The 15,459-nt window shown below is 62.1% G+C and overlaps 1 protein-coding gene across 2 annotated transcripts; it reads left to right on the plus strand.

The window, feature by feature from the left end:
* Window positions 1-2,249: 2,249 nt before the first annotated feature.
* On the plus strand, window positions 2,250-15,051 carry STRA6 (signaling receptor and transporter of retinol STRA6). 2 transcript variants are annotated; one of them, XM_083850593.1, is made up of 18 exons: window positions 2,250-2,887; window positions 6,158-6,328; window positions 7,624-7,702; window positions 7,816-7,901; window positions 8,035-8,174; window positions 8,286-8,452; window positions 8,569-8,694; window positions 9,211-9,278; window positions 9,460-9,536; window positions 9,935-9,996; window positions 10,225-10,405; window positions 11,216-11,291; window positions 11,377-11,510; window positions 12,430-12,547; window positions 12,725-12,826; window positions 13,337-13,500; window positions 13,949-14,086; window positions 14,169-15,051. In XM_083850593.1, exons 2-18 carry the CDS (start codon window positions 6,210-6,212, stop codon window positions 14,345-14,347), a joined length of 2,016 nt encoding a protein of 671 aa, XP_083706719.1. In that variant the 5' UTR covers window positions 2,250-2,887; window positions 6,158-6,209; the 3' UTR covers window positions 14,348-15,051. The 2 variants fall into 2 exon arrangements, with proteins under 2 accessions (XP_083706719.1, XP_083706718.1); XM_083850592.1 differs by having other exon boundaries at window positions 6,197-6,328.
* Window positions 15,052-15,459: the final 408 nt, after the last annotated feature.

Genomic DNA, 15,459 nt, shown 5'->3' on the forward strand with positions numbered 1-15,459 from the left:
CAGCCCAGGATAACCAGGGTGGTGCTGAGGACACAACAGAGCTGTGTACACGTGGCCTTGGGGACCCACCACCTGCAGGAGATGCTGGTGCTGAGGCCATCACGAGCCCCCCAGCTCCCACGTCTTGCTGGCCCCCATGGGACTGTCCTGTTCCTCCTGCTGGACCCCATCCTGGTGTGGCCAAACCTGCAGCTGTTTCCCAGCTCATTTACAGGGCAAGGCTTTAGCTGGGGGCGCTCCTGGATGTGGCTCCCCATGGGGTTGGGCGAGCCAAGGGGATGGGATGAGTGTGGGGGATGCTTGGGGTCACAGCCGGGCTGCAGAAGGCCCCTTGGGGCTGGAAGATGCCCCCAGATGGGATGGGAGCTGCGTGCAAGTGGAGCTGAGCCCCCTGCCTGCTCAACCCGCCGTGGGGCCAGCTGAGCATCCAGGGGTCAGAGGCACTGGGGATATTTTGGGGCTGAGCTTAAAGGGGAGGGTGGGCAGGGGGCTGGAACGGCTCTGTCTGATCCAACCTGGGAGCCCCCTGCCCTGTCACATCGCATTCCCCAGTCGCTGTTGAAAATAGCACGTTCCCACAGCTTTTGGGATGTTTCCAGTGAAACACGAGCCGGGGCCAGGCTAGCAGATGGCCCTTCTCCGAGACAGCTCCGTACAAAAAGCTGCATTCCAGCCCCTTCGTGCTGGTGCGAGCCTGAAACAACAAGGTTATCCTCGGGGGCAGAGGGATAAAGCACATCTGAGGCCCTGGGGTATGGGATTTTGCCATTTTCTGGTACGGGAGAGCAGCCCAGGCACCTGCAGGGCAGGTGGGTGCTCCTTGTTTGGGTCCCTAAAACAGAGCCAGGGCCTCTCCCAGCACCACCACCTCTGTGAGTCCCTTTGGAGGTCCCTCCACCGTCTCTATTTCTGGGTTTTTCCTCCTCGATTAGGAGGAAAAATAGATCAGGTTGGAGCCTGGGCTTGGGGTGCTGACCCCTGATACAACCTCGCCTACTTTTAACCTCCTGCTGCAGGGAGCATCCTGGGGAGGTCAGGGCGAGGACAGGAAAATGGGGCAGAATTTGGGGGTTTCAGGCACTGAGTTGGGATTAAACAGAGGAAAAAGGGTGCTGTGAAGGGTGCCCCTGCCTGTCAGGAAGGCAGTACTGGTGTCCCGGGGGTGCTCAGGGCTGCTGGATGGCTTCTGTGCTGGGAGCATCACTGCTTTTAATGGCGTTGGAGGACTCGGTGGCAGAAACTGTGAGCAAAAATTGCATTTATCCCTTGCTGGGGCTTCTGGGCTGGCGTGCTTTTCTTTGGGGGAACCACGCATCCTTCCATCTCCCTGTCCCTTCTCTTGTGCTCCTTTGAAATGGAAGAAAATTGGAAGGAACCGGTGATTTGGCTGTTCTCAGGTGGCTCCCACCCAAGCCAGCGTGGGCTGGTGAGAGCGAGGTGGTGCCACCCAGGGACACCCTGAGTTGGGTGCCGTGGGATGCTGCTCTCAGCTGCTTCCCCCACAAACCTGCATCCCCCTGGGCTGCTGATCTGCAGTGACACGGCCGTGTTCACCTGTGCACCCCTTTGGGGCAGGGACACAGCTTTCCTTTGCCTTGCTTTAAACCCTGCCAGGCTCTGGTGCATGGAAATGAGACGTTTCTGCCTGCTTCGCTTCCCTCCCACCCTTGTGCAAACACATTAGAGCCACCTCTAACGATGGGCTCATCAAAGAGCAATTTTCATGTAATTTAACCCAAGGCACAGTTTATTCAGGCAGCAGCTCCCAGCTGTGCCAGAGGTGCACGTGCAGCCTCCACCATGCTAAAGCAGCACTGCAAAATGACAAACCATGGCCCTGCTTTAGGATAAGTTTCCAGCATCATGTCCCATTCCTTGGTGCCCCAAAACTAAATATGAGAGCCCGCAGATCTCCTGGGAAGGAGGTTGCTTCACGGACACCTTTCCCTTTGGCTGCAGCTCATTTAAGAACAACCCCGGGGAGGAAGGGGGGGACCTGTGGGTCTCTGTTCAGCCTTGCCACAAGGTTTTGGCTAAAAATTAAGCTAAATCTTCCACGCTGATTAATTTTCCCTTTGCTTGCTGTCACGTGCAGAGCGTGGGGGTGTGTGCAGGGATTATCGAGGTGTTGTAACTTGCCGTCTCGTGGGCTCGGGGCCCCTGGTGCAGGTGGGAGGCACAGCTCGGACAGGAGGAGAGGAAGGGAATTTCCCCAAATCCTGCTCTTTCCCCCCCAGTGGGGAGGGACAGGGTCCCTGCTTTGCAGTGCTAGGGTGGGGAAGGATGCAGCAAAAGCCCCTTTTCAGCAGGAGTTCTGGGATGGTCACCCCATGCTGGTGGCACCTGGGGGGGCTTTATGTCCCCAGGCTGCCTCTGCCTTCCCCTTTCCACCCCGGCTGCTTTAAAATCTCCCCCAGCGAAGGGTTACGTGGCCAGGATCTGGCCCTTGGGTGTACCCAGGAGGAAGCCTGGAGCCAGCCGAGATGTTTGCCGCATCTTGGGTGGGCCAGCACGGCGCGGGGGCCACCCAGCCCCGCTCCGGTCCCCGTCCCCCCCCCAGCTGTCAGCACGGGGGCGGAGGGAGCAGCTCGGAGACCGGGACGAGGAGCGGGGGAACAGCCAGGGGCTGGCTCCAGCTGCCTCCCTCCCTGGGCAATCAAAGGGGAGAGCGCAGCACGGGGTTGGTTGCTTTTCATTTCCTAAACCCCAGGGTGGCCCCGAGCCAAGGCCTCCTCGCCATGGAGGGGATAAAGTTCCCGGCGCCTCCGCCGCCGGCCTCCACCACCGCCAGCCTCCGCCGGTGCGCTGAACTTTGCCTGGCAGCGCGCATGGCCGCGTCCACGCCGGGCTGATGCTCTGAGCTTTTCCTGCGGCCCTTTGGGAGAAGGTAACTTCTTATTTTTCGGATGTGTTTTTCTTCTTCCTGCAAAGTTTGCGTGGCAGTGGCGGGGGGAAGCAGGGCTCCCCGGGGGGGTATCGGCCGTGTGTGTGAGCTACCAGCACGCTTGTTGGAGAGGGTGCAGGAGCCCCCAGGCACCCTACGGGGAATATTTCCCCCTCCCCATCAGCAGGGTTTGCAGCACGGGGGGTGCTTTGTGGGCAGTTTTTAGCCCAACCCTCCAAACTTGTGGCTTCTCCCCTCCACTGGCTCCTTGCTCACAGCACACCTGCTGCACTGTGAGGCTTTGGAAGCAGAGGGGGGTGGCAGCCTAAAACAACCCCTCCACGCCTCCCCAAGCCCGGTTTGCTTCGTTTTTTAAGCTGCTACAGCTTCTAAAAATGCAAAAGGTGCTTCTGGCTCGTTGGCTTGATGTCCCTGAGGGCAGAAGGGGCTGCTCGGGGCTGGGGGGCTCGCTGCGCTGGTAGAGGCCAGCGGGCTGGGGTCTGGGAGGTGGAGGCTCTGCTGGAGCTCTGTGCCGAGGCTTGGGATGGAAAAACCTCCTCCGTGCCCCCCCCCCCCCCCCCCCCGTGCTGATTCACCCCCTCCGACCTCTCCCTGCCCCAGACGGGGGCTTTCCTGTGAGGCTAAGGACGTGGGTTGAGGTGCGGCGAGGTCACCGCATCCCCGCAGGCTTCCCGCACGGGGTCACAGCACCGGGGCCTGGTGTCCTCATTGCCCCCGGGGGTGCCCCGAGCCCCCTGCTTCTCGGATGGAGAGAGTGAGCGGGGGCTTCCCGGAGGCTCCAGCCTCCATCCCGATGGTCTGGGGAGGCCGGGGCCTCCCCGGCGCTGAGGTTTGGGCAAGCGGGGAGATCTTTGCGCTGGGGAAAGTGCCGCTTTTCCAGAAAGAGGATTAAAGTCTTCGAGCAGCTCTGGGCAGGCTGAGCAGCGCGGGCAGCTGCTAAATCCCCCTCCGGGACCGAGCGAGGCCAGTCCCCATCCCGTGTCCTCCGCAGCCACCGCTCCGTGGGGACGCGCGGCTCCCCGCTGCCAGCGCGGCTCCCGACTGGCAATTGAATTAGAGGAGATCTCGCTTAAACAGCTCTCCCCCGGCCCAAGCACTCCCTGAACAATTGTGAAACGAGATCTTTATCATTTTTATTAAAAGCTGTACACAAGGCATCACCATTATCCCGGATAGGAGGAGGGGACGGGGGGGGGAATTCCCTTATGGCTCCCCCCAAGTCTAATTCATAGTGGTGGGATGCAAAAGCTCCCCAGAGGGTGATGGATGGTGGGAAATGAGGAATATGAAGGAGCTTTATTGGAGCCATCAATCTCGGGCGACGCCACGGCGATCAAAGGCCCAGCCTGTTCCAGCCGGGGTTAGGCAGAGGAGCAAAGGGATCAGGTTTCGGGGAAACGTGGGGCACCGAGGGGCTGCGGGGCTGGTGGGCACCCAGGGGGCTTGGGCACACCTGCCTCTCCTTGGGGACGTCTGCCTCTCCCTGGGGACACTGCTGGCTGGTGGGCAGCGAGGGGGGGCTTCCCCTCGCTGCCGGAGAGCATCCCGTGAAGATGGAGCAGCTCTCAGAGGGATAACTGGGATGCCTGCTGTTGACCCACCTGGGTCTCGGTGAGGATTTGCTGGCACACGGGGCTGACACAACACCCAGGAAGCTTTTCAGCTCGGCTTTGTGATTTGTTTTTACTGCCCTGCGTGGATTCAGGCTGTGGCTTGCCCAGCGGGTGCCGTGTGTCTTCCCTTCCTGCTCCTCTCGGTCGCTACCGACGCGACCTCAGGCAGCCAAACCTTGGGGCAGGGGACGCCAGTGAGGTGGTGTCTGCTGGATGGGGTGGGGGTGGGTCCTGTGGGGTGATGCCACCAGGCTGGGGAGATCTCACATCTCCGAGCCCCCCCGGTCACCCTGCTCCAGGTGACCCCGTAGGCAGGTGAGAGGGGCACGGGCAGTCCCCTGGTGGCTGTGGGATAACATCTGAAGGCTGCAGGACCGCTGCCCTGACCCTGCAGGAGGGAAAAGGGGCTTTCGGGTCTCGTAAGAGGCATGTGTGTGCGCTTTACGGGCTCCTTCTACTTTACGGAGTGCTACATTCCTGGGAGGTGAGGTCAGAGCCGCTTCCCTGCGCAGACAAAACCAGGGGATGGCCGGGGAGCCGCTGGCCGAGGGGGGGGTCTGGGGTCCTGAGCCCCCAGCAGGGAGCAGGATGCTCGCCCAGGGCTGGTCCTACACCTGCTGGGCCCAGAGCTGGTGGGGAGCACAGAGGGGACGTCACCTGCAGAGCACCAGCCCACGAGGCGTCTGGAGAGGGGGCCGCCTGCATTTCCCCAATTTTTGGGACCCCTTGGAAGCTGATGAGCCACATCCAGCACGGTCCTTAGCGAGCACCAGCTGTATAAACAGCAGCCCTGAGCAAAGCTCCTGGCGGGGTCATCCACCTCCTCCCCACCCCCTTGGAGCCAGCAGGCAGGGGTTGGGGAGTCCCCGTGGTCCCATGGGGGTTTGGGGATGTCCCCGAGGTGGCCCTGGGCTGGTGCATGGGGGCAGCGCTGCTGAATGTTGTGTTTGGGGATGAAGGGGAAGCTTCTCAGGAGGGTTTCACTTGGTCCCACCGATGCTTTGCAGATGGGGATGTCCCTCATCTCCTTCAGGGAGCTCTCCTGCCCCAGCGATGGGGTCAGGGTGACTCCAGCAGCCGCTGGATGTGCCTCGGTGTCCCCACTGCCAGCCGGGGACGGGGGAAAGGCTCAGTCCATGATGGGGGTGAGGGATGAGGCAAAACAGAAAAACAGAGCTGTGGGACATCAAGGGAGGGTGTGGGGCTACCCGGGCCAAAGTAACCAAAAAAAAAAAATACCAAAGGGAAGGAAGAAGAAAAGCTTGTTGGAACTGGCACTGGGACAAGCCGTCTCTTTTATTGCTGCGGGGATGATCGGCCCCGTTCCGGCGAGGGGAAGGTGCTGAGGCTCCCTCCCGGGGCTGCACCCCCGAACCTGGTGGCAGGGAGGGACGCTGGGGACACGGCCGCTCGCCCAGCTCCCTCCTGCTTTGCCCGTGCCTCCAAATCCTGACCCTTGTGCTGGTTTCGCAGCCCTTCACGTAAGCGCTGTAAAACAACCCAAACAAAGGCTCCCATTCTATCAGCGGGGAGGCAGCGGCCGCCCAAGGTGGGGATGGGGTGGGAGTGACCCGAGAAGATAAATCTCTTGGCTCCTTGCCTCCAGCCCTGCATTTCCAAGGGGACTCCCCCCCCCCAGAAAAACCCTCTTCCCTCCGCCTCCCCCTTCCCCGTGCAGCAGGAGGACGTCAATGGCAGCCAACAGCTCCGGGGGGGCGCGCGGCTCGCCGCTGGATGATGGCTTTGGGGACGACCTGGTTTCCGACTGGTACATCTACGAGACCGCGGAGCCGGCCGTGCCGCAGGACAAGTAAGCACCCGGTGGTAGTGCCACGCGTCCCCTCAACCCCGCGTGGGTGCCAGCAGCCTGCTCTGGCAAGCCCCGGACCCGCTGCTGGGGCCCCTCTTGTCCCAGCTGATGGACGCAACTCATTGCACGGGTGGTTCTGCCATCCCAGAGCACGGGGTGGGGTTGGTAAGTGGTGTAAATCTGCAGTGGTGGCGGTTTTATAAAGCCTGCTCCCCATCTGTCCCACTCCACTCTTCAGCTGGGCATCCTCCCAAGAGCAGCGGAGGCACAATTTACCCGAGGTGAGCCCCCAAGCGGGTGGCAGGACCCCATCCTGGGTGTCCCGAGGCCACCTCTCAGCACCTATTGTCCCTCTGTTGACTGAGCGAGGCTTTTACACTGCTCAGCTGGCCGATATCTGATCCTGAGGACACCCCGGCGGGGACCAGCCCAGACGTATCCAAAGGGTTGCTCTAGGTCCTTAATCTCCTGCTTTGTGAAACACCCTTGAAAATCGCCTCGCCCAGCCCCGGCTTGCCCAACTGAAGCCCTGGGGGTAGAACTGGATGGAAGAACCCCCCCCCCCCCCCAGAACCCGTCAGGGTGTTTGCTCTTTCCTTCTGGTGTCCTCTTCCAGCTGTGGTGGCGAGGGGAGGGAGGCAGCACCAGTGGTTCTCCATCCGATGGCTGCGCATCCCATCCACACCCCAAACGCTCAGGATTTAATTCTGAAGCCCTGGCGAAACCAAAACTGTTCTGGAGCTGGCGCTTCCTCCCCTCCTTAATGTTGTGGGTGGGCGCCCTGGGCCTCGGGAGCTGGGATATTTTGGGACAGCAGGAACTGTCTGGTCTACCCAAGGACAGCTGTTAGAGCAAAAAGGCAGAAGGCACGGAGCTCTGCTGGCGGCAGCCTGTCCTCAGGAACCTCCCCTGGCAGCCTGGTGATAATGCTGGACTGAAAAAATCCTACACGGGGCTTCGTCCCTCCTTGCTGAGCCCCGTTTGGCCCTGACATTTGCACGGCGTCCTGGAGCTCACCCAGCCCCTGCAGGAGCAGTTCGGGCTGCTCCCGGCTGCCATCTCTTGAGCTCAGTCCTAAAATCCTAAATCCTCCTCCCCAGGGTGACTTCAGCCCCAGCTATCAGGGGTTCCATGGCCCTGCTCTTTGGAGCTTTGCTTCTCCTAATTATCACACCCGAATTGCTGCTGCCATCCCCGCGTGCGCAGAGCATCACCCCAATACCTTAACTTTTTACCCTTTCAGGACAAAATACAACCCCAGATCATTTTTTTAAAATTTGTTTTCCCCTCTCTAGCACATTTCCCAGTGCAATCCCAGACTGTGACCCCACCATCTCCCCCAGGCTGTACCACGCCTGCATGGCGCCCATCTCCGTAAGTACCCCTGAAGCCCGTCACGTTTGCTGTCCCCAGCTCCATCCATGTGCACCTTCCCCCAAAGGGCCCTCCTGCTTAGCTAAAAAACCCTGCTCCCCTTCTCCTGGCAGCTGGCTGTGCTGCTGGGCTTGTCCTTGCTGGTGAAACGCCGGCGTCTCCGCCGGGGCTGCTGGAACGGCGTCCCTGGGCTGCTCAGGTACCATGTCCCCGCGTCCCCATCACCCTGCCCGGCTGGCACGGGACAAACCAGCCCTAGGGTGGTGGGGACGGGGTGCTGCAGTGTGGAGCAAGGGGGTGCCAGGCTCATTTTGTGCCCCCCGGCCCCACAGCCCGGCCAATTTTCTGGAGGAGGAGGGCAACCGCGGGCTGGTGGCCGCGGTGTTTGGCATCCTCTTCTCGTCCCTGTGCGTGCTGGTGCTGGACCGTGACCCTCTGCCGCTCGTCCCCAACTCGTCCCAGCACAGCCGGGGTAAGGCCAGCACTGCCCCGCCCTGCAGCACCGCAGGGGAACCCCCATGCAGGCTGTTCACTCTGGTCCCTACTGAGAGCGCGCGTCGCTTTTGCTCTCCCCCCGGTCTAGAGTACTGGAAGATCCTGGCTTTGCTCTACTACCCCGCCTTCTACTGCCCCTTGGCTGCCTGCGCCACGGTGGGGCACAGGGCCGGCTACCTCGTGGGCTGCCTGCTGTCCTGGTGCCACTGCGTGGTGCACATCTGGCAGAAGGTGGACTGTCCCCAGTCGCCGAAGGTATGCGTCCCACCACAGGGCAGGCTGCCGGGGCCTGAGGTGGCTGTCCCAGCGCCCTGGAGAAGTGGCACTGAGGCGTCCCTGGGCCGGTGCGTGACAGCGCTGCGTGTCCCCAGATATACAGGTACTACTCCACGCTCTCCTACGTCCCCATCATCCTCTGCCTCGTGGTCTTAAGCCTCTGGTACCCAGCCCTGCTGATCAGGAGCTTCACGGGGCACGACGAGACCTTGGATAAGGAGGTAACAAAGATGTACTGGGTGACCAGGGGCGGTGGGAGCCCGGGGGAACCCCTCGATGGCCCTGCATGGTTTTGAGGCTGCTTCGTGGCTCTCCTGCCCCGCAGCCCAGCTCTGAGCATCGGGGTGCTCCCAGTGCTTCCAGTTTGGCTCCCAGCACTCCCAGTTTGGCTCCCAGCAGCCTGGCGGCCCTCTGACGGCAACGGGGCACACACGGGTTGCGGCTCTGTTTATCTTGCTGGATTTGAAGAGGGGAAAATCCATCTTTGGAGTAAACTCCTTAGTACAAGAGGCTTACGGCATCAATGTGTCCCATTCAGGCCGGACTGGGGTCGCCTTGTTTTCCTGGCAGGCAGCAATAATCCCCAGCCCTTTTGGAAACGTCAGGCTTTGTTGGGTGAAGGAGAGAAAACCTTCAGAACTGAGCCGCTGGCCCCAGCGTGGACTGAAATAACCCCGGGAGCTCGCTTTGGGCTGCCTGGTGGGAACTGGTCAGCTTTTACAGCTGCTTTCCTTCAGGTTTCAGGGCGAGGCTACTACAAGAAGTACCTACGGGCTGTCCTGTCCAAGCGGCCGAGGAAGGGGAGGTAAGGGCAGCAGCTTCTAGCTGGGAGCCTGGGGACGGCACAGCCTCCTGGCCCTGCTTAAAAAAAGAAAAGAGAAACCACATACATCGTGCTCCTGCAGCTCTGCGCGACTAGAGCGCAGCCCTGCCCGCAGTTTGGGAACAGCCAAGCCACGTTTGTCACCTTCTCCTTCCTCCTCCAGCCCCAGCAAGCTAGAAGAGAGCCTCCTGCACCGGGTCCGGGCGTATCTGTGCTCCTACATCTACGCTCCTGAGGAAGGTAGGATGCGCTCTTTTGCTGTAGCAGCAGCTCTGCAAACAGTCTGCCTCCCCCGGGGGACAGCAAATGCCTTCCTTGGCTCCGTCCCCAAAGCATCTGCGCCGTGGCAGCTGCCGCCCGGCGCCTCGGCTCGCGCAAACTGTTGCAGGCTCGGGGTGGGGAGGAGGAGCTGGGGACCCCCATGGGGCACGGGTGGGCTGGGCAGGGACGGAGCGGGGCGCCTGGGGCTCCTTGCTGCAGGTGCATGAGGTTTTATGGGCCTGCAGGAAGCCACGGGAAGGAATCCCGTCCTCTAACGCCCTGCAGGCGTGGGGAGCAGCCTGGGGGAAATCCCCACCAGAAGGGGGCTTGGGCTGGGCTGGGTGGCCTCCTTTTATCCCTCCACTTCTGCCTCGCAGGTTTCCAGCTCCCGCTGAAGCTCATCCTGTCCCTAACCACCTCCGTCGTCGCTGTCTACCAGGTGACCGGGGTGGCCCAGCGGCACGCAGCGCCCCGTGGCCACGTCCTCATAGGGCAAGGGACACGTTGCCACGCTCCCTCGGGGCACCGTGGCTTTGGGGCTGGTATTAGCGTGCCTCGAGGTATTACTCGAGCTGAGCCTCGCTAACCGGCCGTGTGCTCGCAGGGCTCAGCCTGCCGTGAGGCTTTAAGCTAACCTGGTGGCTCACGTGGCACCGCTCCCCCGCAGGTGGCCCTGCTGCTCCTGGTGGCCTTCGTCCCCACCATCCAGATCGTGCGGGCGGGGATGACGAAGGACGTGGTGGTGCTGCTGGTCCAGTTCGGGCTGGTGCCCTCGGAGAACCCGGGCATGCCGGGTGACATGGAGAAGGAGCTCAGCACCGTCAAGCACTACCTGTGGTCGCTGGAAGGTGTGTGGCCATGCCCACAGGGGATTTGGGGAGGAGTTCCAAGTTTAGGGGATCTCTAACCCAAGCTGCCCATGGAAGCAGGTGGTGATGGAGCAGGTTATTGTGTTGAAGGAGCATGGGGACCGTGAAGGAGGGGACACAGCCCAGCTGCCCCTGCCCCAGCCTGGGCTGTGCAGACGTGGAAGGCGGGTGCACGGACCTGGTGCCGTGCCAGAGCTCCCCAAGCAGCTGCTGCCTGCCAAAACCGCCGCGCTGCAGATGCTGCTCCTCGGGCAGGCTTTGATATGTGCTGGAATCGAGCAGATGGCCCCTCGTCCCCCCGCTGCCGAGCGGGCACCCGATAATTGAAAGCCCTGGGCAGGGGGCAGGGGGCTGGCAGGGTGCCTCCACCAGGGCTTTTCTGTGGCTTTCCGGAGTCACCGAGCCCCTCTCCTCCTCCCCACCTTTGCTTTCCTGACCTTCCCATCTCTCCTGGCAGATCCCCTGCTCCCATCTTGCTTTCCCCTTGCATCCCAGCTTCTGAGCATCCTGCCAGGCTCAGCGCCCTTTGCACGGCTTGCCCAGTCACTTCCCCAGCACCGAGCTAGCCTGGCCCTCTGCCTTCCCCCTTGCCTTTCGCATGGGCAGTATTGCCCTCCAAGGAGATGGAGCAGGGTGTCCTTGTATCGCAAAGAGGCCGAGGAAGGAAACTGAGGCACGGTGCCCTGCTTGGGGGACGCAGCACCATAACCTGACCCCGCCTGATGCCCCCTGGGTGGTGTCTGAGACCCCTCCTGGGGTAACACCGGCCCCCCGGCCGCCTCCCCGCAGTGTGCTACGTGTGCTCGCTGGTGCTCTGCTGCCTGCTGACCATGGCCATGCTGCTGAGGACGCTGGTGATGCACAGGTAGGGCACCGCGCTGCCCAAATCGCCCTCTTTGTGTCCTTGTCCTCGTCCCTGCCGCCCAGCCCCGCTGCTCTCTGCCCTCCAGGAGCAACCTGAAGGCGCTGTACCAAGGGGCCGTGCTCGATGTCTTCTACAAAGCCCACATCCTCCGCCCGTCCCGACAAGCCATCGTCTGCTGGATGAGCTTCGCCAGCTTCCAGACCGCTTTTGCCTGCCTGGGTAAATGTTTCAGGGGGTCTATGGGGCAGGAGGAGGTGGTGGAGCCCCATTTCCCACAGGTTACCCTGCATTTAAGCAGCCCCAACCCCTCCTTTTTTTTTTTTTTTGCCCCATTTTGCAAAGCTCTAGGGCTTTTGTTCATGGTTCCCCCAACGCAATCTGTCCTTCTGCTGGGAGGGCCAGGCTGAGCACCAAATGGTGGGGAGAAAAAGGGGGGGCTTGGGGGATGGGGTGGGAGGGAGAGCCGTCCTGGCTCGCACCCAAATATTTTGATCCGCGAATCTGTCACAGCATCTCATGCGAGGGGCTGTCTGTCTCCTCCGGTCCCAGGCGCCACGTCCCGACGTCTGATAGATGGGTGGGCACGGGATGTGAAACGGGGCAGAAACCCCATCCCTCCTCACCCCGGCGCGGTTTGGGCACACCCCAAAACCTCTCTGGGGCTTGGGCGCACCCCAACCCCCCCAGGAGCATCCCTGGCTGAGCTGCCTGCATCCTGCTGCGGTGCCACGAACACGACTTGAGCTCGAAACCCGATTTCCAGGGCATGAAATCCCAGTGCTCGGGGTGGAGCGCAGCCCCCTTTCCTGCTCGGCACCGCCGCTGCTCCAGGCATGATTTCTGATTAGAAATCGCAGCTCGGGCTGATTTTGTGATGAGGCATCGCAGCCACAGCCCCCGGAGGCGGCTCCTCTCGGCGGGGGTGAAGCGGGGTGCGATGAGGAAGGCTGAACCCGTCATTAGATCCCGCGCAGAGCATTGTGCGGGGAGCGGGGGAGGCAGGCGAGGAGCCTGCTTATTATGGGATTAAAATGACAGGCGTGCTCAGAATCGAGCACGGGGCTGGAACCAGGAACAAGGAGCACTTCTCCTTCCTCCCTCCCCCGTGACACCTTCTTTCCCCGTGTCTCCCTCCAAGGGCTCCTCATCCAGCAAGTGATTTTCTTCATCTGCTCGGCTGCTTTCACCTTCCTCGTCGTCATCCCGCTCCAATCGGGCACAAGCACGCACCTCTTCAGGCTCGTGCAGAACATGTGGTGAGCGCCCGGGGGTGCAGGGGTGACCCTGCTGGGTGCTGTGATGAGTTTTGGGGTGCTTGGATAAAGGGTTATCTCTTTTTTTTTTTTTGCTGCACCTCGGGCTCCTCCTGCTCTGCTGGAGGTTTCGGGAGCCTCGTCTCCTGGCCTCCAAGCTCCCCGTTCTCTCCTGGCCAGGCCCTTCTGGCTGACCCTGGTGGGCGCCGTCCTCGCGCAGAACCTGGCGGCTCACTCCCAGTTCCTGGAGCACCATCCCCTGCGCAAAGAGCTGACCAACAGGTAGGGGACCCGGGGTCTCCTGGCGCCCAGGGCAGCTTCTCTTGGGTTTGCACGCACCCCTTATGGGGTTAGTTCAACCTCTGCAGGGTTCCTGTAGGGTCTTTAAGCAGCTTTGTGCTCACAGAAGGGGTTCTTTGGAGGCTATTGCTAGGGGCCGTGGCCAGCTTGCAGCCCTGATGTTAGCCTGTGGGGTCGGGGCCCTGTTCCACCCCCACGGGAGCGGTGTCCTCCACCCCGAGCCCCCAGCCTCGTGCTGTGAGTGGTACTGAAGCCTCCGAGGGGAAGCAGAGACCCTGTGTGTGCTGGAGGCCAGCCCCCACATCCCAAGCACGCACCAGGAGGGCGTTCACACCTCTCCACGGGATGGAGACATCTCAGGCGGGGACAGGGCCTGCCAGGGAGGGAGGGAAGGCTGGGAGGCTTATTTTGGCAGGTTTCTCTGTTAGGGAAGGGCCGTGTTTCCTGTCCTGGGGCATTCTGCTCCTTATTTTCCTCCTTTTCCACCCGCAGGCGAGCTCTCTACATCGTCACCTACCTGCTCTTTCCCGTCAACGTCCTGGTGGGGGTCCTGGCGGGGGTGTGGAGGATGCTCATCTCCGCGCTCTACAACGCCGTGCACTTCTGCCAGCTGGACATCAGCCTGCTGAACCGCGGCGTGGAGACCTTCGACCCAGGTCCAGCACCCGCACGGGGACGCTTCTCCCACCTCCAGGGAGCACAGCAGGGTCTCCTCCATCACCCGGAGCCGCTGGGACCAGGGCTGGCTTCGTGTCCTTGTGCCCAGAAATGTGCTGGGACAACGGGAGCGAGCAGCTCCTCCTGCTGCCCGCCTGGTCCTGCCGGGCTCCTGTGGGGGGTCCTAAGGGGGTTTGCTGGTGGTAGTGTGCAGATCCCATGCTGGGGGCAGCAGGGAGGGGAGCTCAGCCCTTCCTTTGCTTTTTCTGCTGGGATTTCGGGAGCAGAGCACAGCCCTGGGGCTGGAGATGGATGCTCTGGCATGGCAGGGATGGAGCCTGAGACTTTACCTCCCTGATACTCAAGGGAAAGAAGGGGGGGGGGGGGAACACGTCGCTGGGCAGTGCTGGCCCCTGATCCCTATTTCCTTTGGGCTGCGTCCCCCAGGCTACCACGCGTACTGCCACTACCTGAAAACGGAGGTGAGCCAGTCGCACCCGGTGATGCGAGCCTTCTGCCTGCTGCTCCTCCAGCCGCCCAGGCCACGGGGGACCCCGGAGCCCCGACCGGGGGACGTGGAGGAAGGTGGGTCCCCCGATGCCCCCTGGCCAGCCCCATCCCTGGGGGGCTGCCTGCGGGGCCCCCCCAATCCGCCTTCTCCTTCCAGGCATCCAGCTGATGCAGAGCACGAAGGCGCCGTCGGGCGGAGGCCGGCTGAGGCAGAGCCGGGCGCGCTGGTGGCTGGCGTACACCCTCCTCAACAACCCCTCGCTGCTGGCCTGCCGGAAAAACGCCCTCTGTGATCCCACGGCCAACGGCGCCCAGCTCAGCCCCCAGAAGCCCTGACCCACCCCCCCCCAGAGAAGCCCCCTGCCTCCTTTGTCCCTCCCGTCCCCTCCTCGCCTCCCCATGCCTCTCCTCCTGGGCTGGGAGGAGCTGCCCCCCCCCCCCCGTCCCTCCCCAGCAGTGACAGCACTGCTTTTTAGCTCTAGGTCCGTGCCGAGCCACCTGCGGGGTCCGTAGGCAATGAGACAGCCAGGGCACGTGGGGCACTCCCCAGCCTGACGTGGGAGCAGAGGGGTTGATGATCCAAGCTGAACCCTTTGGGCACCTCCAAAGCCCCTTAGGGGTCACTTCCGATCCGAACCCACCCGTCCTTCTCCCCATCTCGTGGCACAGAGTGACCACGAGGAGCCACCCCCATCTCAGTGCCCTCTGCAAAAGGTCCCCACCGCCACCCCCAGATTCTCCAGTCCAGGTCTGAGCCTCTTTTCCCCTGTTTTGTGAAGGCTGAAACCCCTTTCTGCTCCATTTGGGGCTGGAAGGCTGCAGAGCTTCTTGTTTGGGGCTCCCCGTAGCTCTCATCGCCCGGCGTGCTCTCAACAGGCTCTTTCCCCCTCCTCTACCCTTCCCCCTCCTGCTCCAACGCAGCGTTCCCCTGGGGGGTCAGCTGTCCCCCCCAGCTGGGACCGAGCCCCTGAAGCAGTCTGACACCCCTCTCAGCCTTGCCGAGCTGGGGAAGGAGAATAAATCGTGTACCTCCTCGCTGCGCTCGCCGTCTGCTGGCTCTCTGGGTCCTTCCCAAGGGTGAGGGGAGGGCAGAGCTGGGGACGTGGGGCCAGGACGGCCACCAGGGCTGTCCCTGCTGTGTTGGCTGGGGTTACTTTGAGCTGAGGCTTCATGGTAGGTTTTGGGGGGGTCAGTGGGCCCCTCTGTCTTAGAAGAACCCAAAGCAGAGCAAGAGGCTTGCTCCTCAAAACAGCTGCCGGCCCCTGCGGCACAACCAAGGGGGTACATGGGGACAGGGACGGCATGGCCGGGAGCTGTGCATCCCTGGAGCAGCCTCCGGGCTGCCAGGGCTTTGATGAAGGCTTTGGTAATCCCTGAAATCTTCTGCAGCTCCAGGCCAGGGGTGGAGCAGGGTTTCTGTGCGTGTTTACGCAGCCTGCAGCTTCCCG

The sequence above is a fragment of the Anser anser genome (assembly GCF_964211835.1).
Source record: "Anser anser genome assembly, chromosome: 10".
Taxonomy (NCBI): domain Eukaryota; kingdom Metazoa; phylum Chordata; class Aves; order Anseriformes; family Anatidae; genus Anser; species Anser anser.